General features: G+C 37.8%; 1 protein-coding gene across 1 annotated transcript; it reads left to right on the forward strand.

The window, feature by feature from the left end:
* The first annotated feature begins 1,560 nt into the window (after positions 1–1,560).
* On the forward strand, positions 1,561–9,339 carry LOC131648716 (uncharacterized). Its single transcript, XM_058918449.1, has 2 exons — positions 1,561–2,196; positions 7,549–9,339. The coding sequence occupies exons 1-2, from the start codon at positions 1,561–1,563 to the stop codon at positions 9,337–9,339; spliced, it is 2,427 nt and encodes an 808-aa protein (XP_058774432.1).
* The last annotated feature ends 1,301 nt before the right edge of the window (positions 9,340–10,640 follow it).

Here is a 10,640-nt window from a genome sequence, read left to right on the forward strand (position 1 = left end):
AGAATTGGAAAAATAGCAGTAAACATTTACTTGCATATAAAACTAAAAACAATATAATTGATGGAAGGGAGAGAGAGCTTGAAATTCGTAACTGAATCTCTCTTATAGTCACTTGCCAAGACCCACTCTTGCTAGAATGTAGGAGCATAACGTATTTAGGTTGAGACGTGGTCAAGTGCTGACCTGGGCTTCGTTTCTGGTACATTTGTGGGCTTTACTAGTTTGACAGATTAATTAACTGTGTCGTTCGTGACATGATTGTGCCGTGGGGCACAACATGCTTGAGTGTGTCGGTCGTCATGGACCTTGTTCCGCTCGTAACACCTTGTGCTAAATGAAATTTAGCAGACACCTATGCTAAATAGCAGAAGTGCATGCTCTTGCCATTTTTCTTCTAATTCCTTTGTGCAAGCAAGGATCGAAGTGAAAACCGTAAAACATAGTAAAAAATACCAGCGTGAAGCAATAAAATCGATAGAAATGGGGAATAAATGAGGCGGGCATTGTTTAAGCGCTTGATAATCTCGAACTAAATATTGATTCGCTTTTCATCAATCTCAATCCATTTGGTTTCGCATATCCGATCATTCCAATAACGGATCCTTTTAGACGAATTTAAATCCGGCTGCTTTCGCTTACATTTGAAAAAGCGTGAAAAATAAACAAGGGATCTATTCAACCCCCCTTCTAGATCCGTCCTATCGTCTAACAAGTGGTATCATAAGCGTTGGTTTATCTAGTGCTTTGCATATAACGTTTTAGAAAATGGAGAACGATCCAAAAGGGGCGTACAATAGAGCGCCTGTTTTCACCGGTGAAAACTATAGTTATTGGAAAGATTGTATGCGGGTGCAATCAATTATGTTGATAGAAAAATATGGAAAGTCATCCTCGAAGGTCCAATGGCAATAACCATAACCAATGAGGCGGACGTTACCAGACCTAAATCGGAAGCACAATGGGATGAAAAAGTTGAAAAAAATTATGCTTATGACTGGAAAGCTAAAAACATGATTATAGCTTCCCTAGGGGTTGAAGAGTATTTTCGTGTTTCACATTACGAAACTGCTAAGGCAATGTGGGATGCGTTACAAGTCGCCCATGAGGGAACAAATGATGTCAAACTAGCTAGAATCAATACCTTAACGCAAGAGTTTGATCTCTTTCACATGAAGCATGGTGAAACCATTTCGGAGATGCAAAAGATATTTTCTCATATTATCAACCGCTTACACACACTAGGACATATTACTCCCAATTCTATTTCTACTAATAAAATTTTGAGATGTCTTAGTAGAGAATGGCAACTGAAGGTCACGGTAATCAAGAAAGCCAACGATCTCACTACTTTGGATCTTACGTCACTATTTGGCAAGCTTGAAGAACAGGAGAAAGATCTCATGAATCTCAATAAGCATGAAAAGAAAGAGAAGAAAGAAAAGTCAAAGAACACGAAAAAGAAATCAATCGTGTTAAAGGCTTCTAGCTCTAAGTCATCCACCAAGGATTCGTGTGCGTGGAAGTGACTCTAGTGAGGAAGGTGAAAGTTTGGATGAAGATATGGGCTTATTCGTAAGAAAGTATAATAGATATCTACGCAAAAATGAAATCCAACATTCGGAAAAGAACCTCGTCGACTATAGACGTCAAGCTAAACCAAACAAGCAAGATGAAAGTAAGAAATCTAAGTCAAAAGGATCATGCTACAATTATGGCAAACCCGGTCACTACAAGCTGGATTGTCCATGGCTCAAGAAAGACAAGGCAAAGAATAAATTTCAAAGGAAATCAACTAAAGCTACGAGAGCATACATCGCTTGGGAAAGCGATAGTGAATCTTCAAGAAAAGGAAATTTTATTGATGAAGAAGAGACAGTCAATCTATGTCTTATGGCCCATCAAAAGAAGAAAAAGAATGTAAGTCACTCTAAATACGATAATTTTGATAAAATGCCTTATTTTGAGTTACAAAAAGCCTTTGATACTCTACATGATGAAGCCAAGGAAGCTTTCAAACGCTTGGCTTCAAATAAGAAAATATTTTCAAACCTTGAGAAAAAGGTTTCCGAATCCGAAAAGGATTTAGAAACTCTCAAGAAGTCTATGATAGAGGCTATCAAAGGAAAAAGCGATAATGACAATGATTTTTGGTTTAAATGGGCTGGATGTGAAACTTTTCACAGTTGGCAAAGAGAGGTTAGAACTCTCAAAGTCAAATTAGACAAAGCTTTTCAACCTAAAGTTACCTTCGCTATTGAACAATCACACTTTAGAAAAAGTATGATCAATCCTTGTCAAAAATACACTTATGTGATAAAGGATCAATCAAGCAAAAGTAACTCTCACACAAACTTGGCATGTCTATACTGTTGCAAGCCAGGTCACACTATTAGGAGACTTTTAGTCCCTAAAGGCATTTTCAAATGATTCCCTAAAAGCAACCTTTGTTTCACTCACACACAAGGACCCAATTAAAATTGGGTACCTACTTCCCTTATTTAATGTTGTAGGTGGAATGTCTTGAGTCCTCTGAGAGAAGATGGTTTCTCAGTAGCGGTTGCTGAAGACAAATGACAGATGACATATCCTTATTCTACGACTTTATGGCTAAGAAGAAAGGATTTGTTACCTACAGTGATAATAACAAGGGATCTATTCTCATTAAAGGTAGTGTAGGTAATTCCTCTTCTACCACTATCTCATACGTCGTTTTAGTTGAGGGTCTTAAACACAATCTAATTAGTATTAGTCAATTGTGCGACAAAGGATACAGAGTTTCTTTTTCAAAAGAAAGTTGCACAATTGAAAATAATAATAAGAAAGATGATGTGTTTAATGGCTTGAGGGTAAATAATGTATACATGCTTGAGTTGAACGAAGTATCATTGACCGGCACTAAATGTCTATCCATAATGAGTGAACACTCATGGCTTGGCATAGACGTTTAGTGCATATCAACTTTGACTTGCTAAATAAAATAGTATCAAAAGACCTAGTTTTTGGACTACCCAAAATATAATTTTCCAAAGATCACTTATGTGACGCATGTCAAATGGGAAAGCAAACAAGGATCTCATTTAAATCTAAAAATATCATTTCTACATCGAGACCCCTTGAACTACTCCATATGGACCTCTTTGGACCATATAGAATTAAAAGTCTAGGTGGAAATTATTATGGGTTCGTCATAGTGGATGAATTCTCTAGGTTTTATTGGACTATTTTCTTAGCTAGTAAAAGTGACACTTTCTCCGCATTTGAAAAATTTGTCAAAATGTCTCAAAATATGTTGAACACTAGCACTGTCACCATCTGAAGCGATCACGGAGGTGAATTTGAAAACCACCTCTTTGAAGACTTTGGTGAAAAACATGGCATTGATCATAATTTTTCCGCACCACGTACTCCACAACAAAATGGAGTGGTGGAACGTAAAAATCGTGTTTTAGAAGAACTCGGAAGAACTATGATCAATGAACACGACCTTCCTAAATATTTTTGGGCTGATGCCATAAATATGGCTTGTTATGTTTTGAATAGGATTCTAATACGTCCGATTCTAAACAAAACCCCATATGAGCTCTTAAAGGGTAGGAAGCCTAATATTTCACACTTCCACGTTTTCAGATGTAAATGCGTTGTTCTAAATAACGGAAAAGAAAACCTTGGCAAATTTGATTCAAAATCGAATGAGGGTATCTTCCTCGGATACGCTCAATCTAGTAAAGCATATAGGGTATACAATAAGAGGTTACATATCGTTGAAGAATCTGTGCATGTTTCCTTTGATGAGTCTTATCCAAAATCGGTCGAAAAAGGTATTATGTTTGGTGGTGCAGGAATCTCTTCGGAGAGTATATTAGGAACAAACTAGACGAAAACGGAATTATAACCCGCAACAAGGCTCGTCTTATTGCTCAAGGGTTTAACCAAGAGGAAGGGATTGACTATAAGGAGACTTACGCTCCAATCGCTCGACTCGAGGCTATACGCCTCTTGATTGCCCATGCATGCTCACAAAATTTCAAATTATATCAAATGGATGTTAAGAGTGCCTTTCTAAATGGATATATTAATGAAGAAGTGTATGTATCTCAACCTCCCGACTTTGAAAACTTTGATTATCCTAACCATGTCTATAAGCTTAAGCGTGCCTTGTACGGTCTTAAACAAGCCCCTAGGGCTTGGTACGAGAGCCTTAGCAAGTTTGTAATAGACAAAGGATTCTTAAGAGGGAAGGTAGACACAAATCTCTTCATTAAGCGTCAAGGAAAACACACTATTCTAGTTCAAGTATATGTAGATGATATTATATTTGGGTCTACTAACATGTCTTTGGTCAAGGAATTCTCTAAGCTTATGCAGGGAGAATTTGAGATGAGTATGATGGGGAAGGAACATTTGTAAGCCAAACAAAGTATTGTCTTAAGCTACTCAAGCGAACCAATATGGTAAACTCCAAGGCTATCGACACTGTCATACGGTGAACTGACTTTTTATCGATCAAAATGTCGCGGTTAAGCATGAGTCGCCACCGACTTTTATTTTATCCAAACAAATTCAGAAAGGCTAAAAGAAACAGAAAAAAACCTTTTAAAGAAATCTAAGTTCAGGGGGTAATTTATGCAAAGGGAAGGTGTAAGGCACCCTTTGCATCCATGGTTTTCCATGGGCTCTTAATTGCTTTGCTTGCTCATTTTCAGAAAATGTAGATGAAAGAGGAAAAAGGGACTTTTAGCTCGAAAATGAGCGTAGCCAGCTTTTGAAGAATTTTGAGAAAGAATATAAAAAATAGAGCATGGCAAAGCAATTAGGGGCAATTACCTTAAACTCAGATGATAGGTCTCTTTTTAGCCTTTTAGAATGAAAGGGTCAATCCTTGCCATAAGTGGGCAGGAAGCCTTTCGTTTGGAGGTAGAAGGATCATCGAATTATCGTTCGCCCAAAGACTGACCCATGCCATAGAGAGGCAGGTAGTCTAAGAGGAAGGATCAGAATAGCCTTTTTCGTAGGCAACCAGAAGATACCTCAGCCTTTTTCGTAGGCTACTTCCGAGGGTCGAGGTCATGTTAGTGTATCGAAGGCAGCATCATTAGGGACCACGACCTTTAATTGAGGCAACATGGCTGAGGTATCCTCGTATTCGAGGGACTGGCTATTCTGCACAAAATACAAGGCAACAAGGCAACAGGCAACAAGGCAACAGGCAACAGGCAACAGAGAGGTTACCCAAAAGCGTGCGTGTGTGCACCAACCATGTGATTATATTCAAATATATTATCTTGTAAATTTAGTGATTCTATGTTCAATTCAAAGGTTGCACTCCCTAGGATTACTAACCACGCCTTTAAATAATATAATCAAAACAGATATGGGGAGGGAAATTGTAACCAGCGGATCCCTTAATAGGGTTTGACATAAGTAATAATAAACAAAAAAAAATATCAAGGTTAGGGTTTTAGGGTTACCAAACTCGTAGCTTCGGCGGTCATCAAACCCTGAAAATTGAAAAGGAAGAATAAACAGAAGAGGGTGAGTGTATGGCTAATTCAGTGAGAATTAAAGTTAACCCTAACTTAATAAAAAATGTCAAAGAGAAATTAAATATGAATAAGAACTTAGCTTCGCATTTGATCTGATAGGGTTATTAGTCGGGAGAGATCTCAGGGTTAACCCTGAAAAAGGCAAAGGCAAAAAGAAGGAAAGTGAGTGTAGGAAGAGTCCATTGACTTTTGAGGGTGAAACCTAATAATATTTTATAAGGCAAACACATATTTAAATAAAATAATAGGGTCGGGACTTAGCTTCGTAATAGGCGAGGCGCATAGTCAGAAGAAGATGTCTGATGATAACCCTGAAAAATTGCGCAAAGCAGAGAAGAGAATCGCAATGAATAAATTCAATGTTTGATTACAAAACCGCATTCTCTGAATAGTTAGATTTGGAATTAGCGAGACTAGTGGAGGAGATTGAGGATGAATTTGCAAATATCCACGAGAATATATGAACACCTCGAATGTACCTCGCAAAAACAAGAAAGTGTTAATACGAATATATAAAATGATAATGAGAAATGATAAAATAGAAAAATCTAAAATAGTCATAAAACAAAATTAAAATTAAAGCAAATATTATTAATATAGGAAAGTAAAAATCTAAATCACATGTTTTTTGTTTTTAACATCTAATTAATATATTTATGTACAAGGCAATAAGCTCTCTGATTAATCTAAAATAAATATTAATTAATTAAATAATATATTTATTTGTTTATTTATTTTGGATTTGTGTTGTTTTTTGGAATTCTCTTTAGAGTAATAAATTAATCTAAACTAACTCAAACTAATTAACTTAATAAATTTGTAACTAAAACATTAGTCTCAATTACAATTACTAAAAGATAAAAACAAAAAAAAAAAGGTAACAGAAACAAATTAGGGGCGGCTACCTACCTGACTCTATTGTCAATTCTTTTTTAAGGGATATACAGCATAGCTAAGATGATAATAACAAAACAAATACATTGAGATAAGATTGAAACACTTGGTATCAGTAAATTAACAATGGATTCTATCATTTGGTTTTTGACTTGTTAATACTAATAACCATGGCCAATTAGGCCACGACATGTGGCGAGGAAAAAAGAATTAAAAAAAAGAAATAATCAACAACAACCTGTAACGAAGAGAGAATATAGATCACACAATTTCTCTCAACCTTCTTCTTTCTTACTCTCATAACAAAAAGCATGCTCTCATCCAAAAAATCAAACAATTCAAACACAAAAATCAACAATGAAACATGAACAAAATGCAACATTAATCGAAATTACGATCCAAGCTTCAAAAGTTGATGAAAAGAAAATGGCACAACGGTTACCGTGCCTGGTTCGACGTTGAGCGGCGGCGGATCCGGCTGTGAGCATTGCTGAGGCTATAGCGTCCGGCAGTCAGTTACGATCCCAGTGGAGATCCACGACGTCGTTACGGTGTAGAGATCACGGCGGAGGGCTGAGCGTTCGCGAAGCGATGGCTCTGCGTGTTGGAGGACGGCACCGCTGTGTTATGCGACATGTTGTGAATGTGATACGAAGGACAGGCGCGATTTGGGGATGGTTGGCCGTGGTGCTTGTCGGTCCTCATCGGAGCCCGTTGACCGCAGCGGAGTTCTTTTCTTTCTTCTCTGCTTATCTGTAAAAAAAACCGAAGAAATACAAGAACGAAAGTTATTGAATTTTTGCAGTGAATTTCATGTAATTGACTGTGGTTGAAACTTCGTGTTAAATTGTTATGTGCATTTGTGAATGATTGAATTCTGATTAGGTGTAATCCTTGATGAACGGAATTAAGGTTGAGAATTATTTGCGGTAGTTGTTGATGATGATTATGGCGGACTTCGATTGGTTGGGATGTTGGTGGAAAGGATGTGCGATGCTGATTCGACGAAGCGGAATCGGTTTCGTTCTCCTTCTTTTCCCTGCAGCACAAACAATACTTGGAAAACACAGATTGTTCATGTTAGAAAAAATTAGAAAATTATGTACTGTAGGTTAGTGTAAAAGAGATCTTCAAGTTGGTGATTGAGCGCGTCTGGAAGAAATTGAAAGGATGGAAGGAGGGTTTCCTGTCACGGGCAGGTAAGGAGGTATTGATCAAAGCTGTTGCACAGGCTATCCCGACGTACGTGATGAGTTGTTTCAAGCTTCCGGAAGGAGTGTGCCACGAAATTGAAGCTTTAATGGCGAAGTTCTGGTGGGGGGCTCGCGAAGGAGTTAGAAAACTACACTGGATGCGATGGGAGAAAATGTCTTTGTCTAAGAGGAAAGGAGGAATGGGATTTAGGGGGATCTCAGAGTTCAACCAAAGCCTGCTTGGGAAACATTTCTGGAGGTTATCGCAAGGAGAGGCAACATTGCTGGGGCAGGTTCTTAAGAGTAAATATTATCCCAATAGGACTATTAAAGATGCTAGCTTGGGGTACTCCCCAAGTTATAACTGGCGGAGTATTCTCGGAGCAAGAGAATTGGTTTTGGATGGAGCTAGATGGAGAATTGGGGATGGCCGCTCGGTTAAAATCTGGAGTGATAACTGGATTCCCTTTAATTCGGGATTTAAAGTGATGGGGCCTGTGAGGGGATTACAGCCGGATGCGTTGGTTTCAGAACTCATAGACGAGGATCTTTGCTGCTGGAAACAATCACTTCTAAATGAGTGTTTTGATCATTATGAAGGGAGACAAATTGGTGGAATACCGTTGCCTAGGAATGGAGATAGAGATAAAATGATTTGGCATTGGGAGAAAGACGGGAATTACTCTGTACGCACAGCTTACCATTTGCTGGTATCTAAGAGGGACGCTGCAAAGGTAGGAACCTCTGGCACTGCGGATGAGTCACTTTGGAAACTTCTGTGGAAAGCACCAGTCCATGTCAGGATCAAAAACTTCCTATGGAGACTATGTCATAACATTCTGCCGCTTAGAACGAACCTCCTCAAAAAAGGTATACACATTGACCCTTCCTGCCCGTTTTGTGATAGATCCCCGGAGACCCTTGATCATTTATTCTGCCACTGTGATGTAACAAAAATGATTTGGTTCTCCTCCCCCCTTGGCTTGCGTCTCGATCCTACCGCTGATCCGCTCATGGTGCTTACTAAAGGATTATCGGACAGGAACTTGTTTGTCAACCAACTGATGTGCACCATGCTTTGGCAAATCTGGAAGGCTAGGAACAAATGTGTCTTTGAAGGTGTCACGGTTTCCCCCCCGAAAGTGGTAAGCGACTCTGTTAACTATCTGGCTGAATTTAATTGTTTTATTCCCCAAGATAGGCGCTTGCAACAGACTGAGAATGCAGCACCCAGAGAATGTCCTGTTGATGTTTTCCTGGTGCAAGTGGATGCTGGCTGTTTCAACGACGGGACGGTGGCCATGGGTTGTGTGATCAAGAAACATAATGATGAGGTGATAGTTGCTGCCTCTAAGAGGATGGAGGTGTCGGTGAGCCCAAGCACTGCGGAGGCGATGGCTATTCGTTGGGGCCTCCAAGTGGCCCGTGACCTCAAGCTGCAGAAAATTGTGGTACAGTCAGATGCCTTGGTAGTGGTGGATTGTGTTAACAAAATGGATTTCTCGGTTGTTCTTGAGCCGATAGTGTTAGACTGTAGTGAGATTAAACTTTATTTTGATGTTGTAACTGTTATGTATGTGTCTAGGAATTTCAATACTGATGCACACCATATGGTGAGTATTGGCAAAACTGCTGGTTGTAGAACTTGGCTGGGCTTTATCCCCAAGCTTGACTCTGTTTGTACTCATTTGCCTATGATGGGCTCTTAATCTAAATGCAGTTTGAATCAAAAAAAAAAAAAAAAAAAATAGGATTCCATTGTCTTCCCTCTTTATATGCGACAGTGAGTGACTATTTATAAGATGCAAAATTAGGTTAAATCAAAATAGGAAATTAACTATTAACTAATATAATCAAGCATTTAAATCAAATTTGATTTAATTCTTAATATATTTAGTTAATTCATTGATTTTCTCTAAAAATAAAAATAAAATAAAATAAAAAAACTATCCTAAATCCTAAAATGCAATATTTTAAAATGATCACAAATCCTTTTGAATCCAATTTTTATTTTTATGATTTTTGATTTTTTTAATTAAAATAAGAAAAAAGTAAAAACATTTTTTAAAATAATAAATAAATAAAATACGAAAATAATATTTAATTATTATTAAAAAAAATTATAAAAAAAAAAACATTTTTTGTGATTTTTTTGAATAAAAGGGGAAATAAAACTAAAATTAGTAAATAAAAAGGAAAAAATGTTAGTAGTAGGATAAGAACAACTGACCGTATACCTGCAAGCCTTACCAATTGTGCCACGTCATTTAAAGTGAAACTTATAATTATATGAGGGCAAATTTTGGGGTATGACAGACACCCCATGCCTACCGCTATAAATCTAGATCGGGATGAAAATGGTAAGCCAGTTGATGTAAAAAGGTATAGAGGTATGATCGGTTCCCTCCTCTATCTTACCGCTTCCCGTCCCGATATTATGTTTAGTGTATATATGTGTGCCAGAATTCAATCATGTCCCAATGAGTCTCATCTAAAATCCGTAAAGCGTATACTTATGTATCTTTGTGGCACTCCAAAGCACTGTCTTTGGTTCCCCAAGGGAAGTGATTGCTCGTTAGTTGGCTATTCTGATTTCGACTTTACAGGTTGCAAATCGAATAGGAAAAGTACTAGTGGTACTTGCCATTTACTTTTCAAATTCCTTAGTAAGATGGCATAGCAAAAAGCAAGTTTTCGTGGCTTTGTCAAATACCGAGGCGGAATACGTCGCATCCAGAAATTGTTGTGCTCAAATTTTGTGGCTCAAACAACAATTTCTCGACTTCGACATTAAATGAGAAAGTATTCCCATATTTTGTGACAATATAAGTGCCATCAATCTAACGAAAAACCCGATTATTCATTCACGCACAAAAAATATTGAGATTAGACACCGCTTCCTTAGGGATCATGTAGAAAAAGGTGACGTCGTATTCGAGCATGTTGATAGTAAAAATTAACTTGCCTACATCTTCACTATACCACATGCGACGGAGCCATTTTTCCAAAT

The sequence above is a fragment of the Vicia villosa genome, linkage group LG2 (genome assembly GCF_029867415.1).
Source record: "Vicia villosa cultivar HV-30 ecotype Madison, WI linkage group LG2, Vvil1.0, whole genome shotgun sequence".
NCBI lineage: Eukaryota > Viridiplantae > Streptophyta > Magnoliopsida > Fabales > Fabaceae > Vicia > Vicia villosa.

Excerpts from the sequence above, each read along its gene's own strand:
- LOC131648716 (XM_058918449.1), top strand. The coding sequence starts at position 1,561 with ATGGGCTTATTCGTAAGAAAGTATAATAGATATCTACGCAAAAATGAA. Across the intron at positions 2,197-7,548 it reads TTCACAGTTGGCAAAGAGAG|GTTAGTGTAAAAGAGATCTT; the intron begins GTTAGAACTCTC and ends TATGTACTGTAG.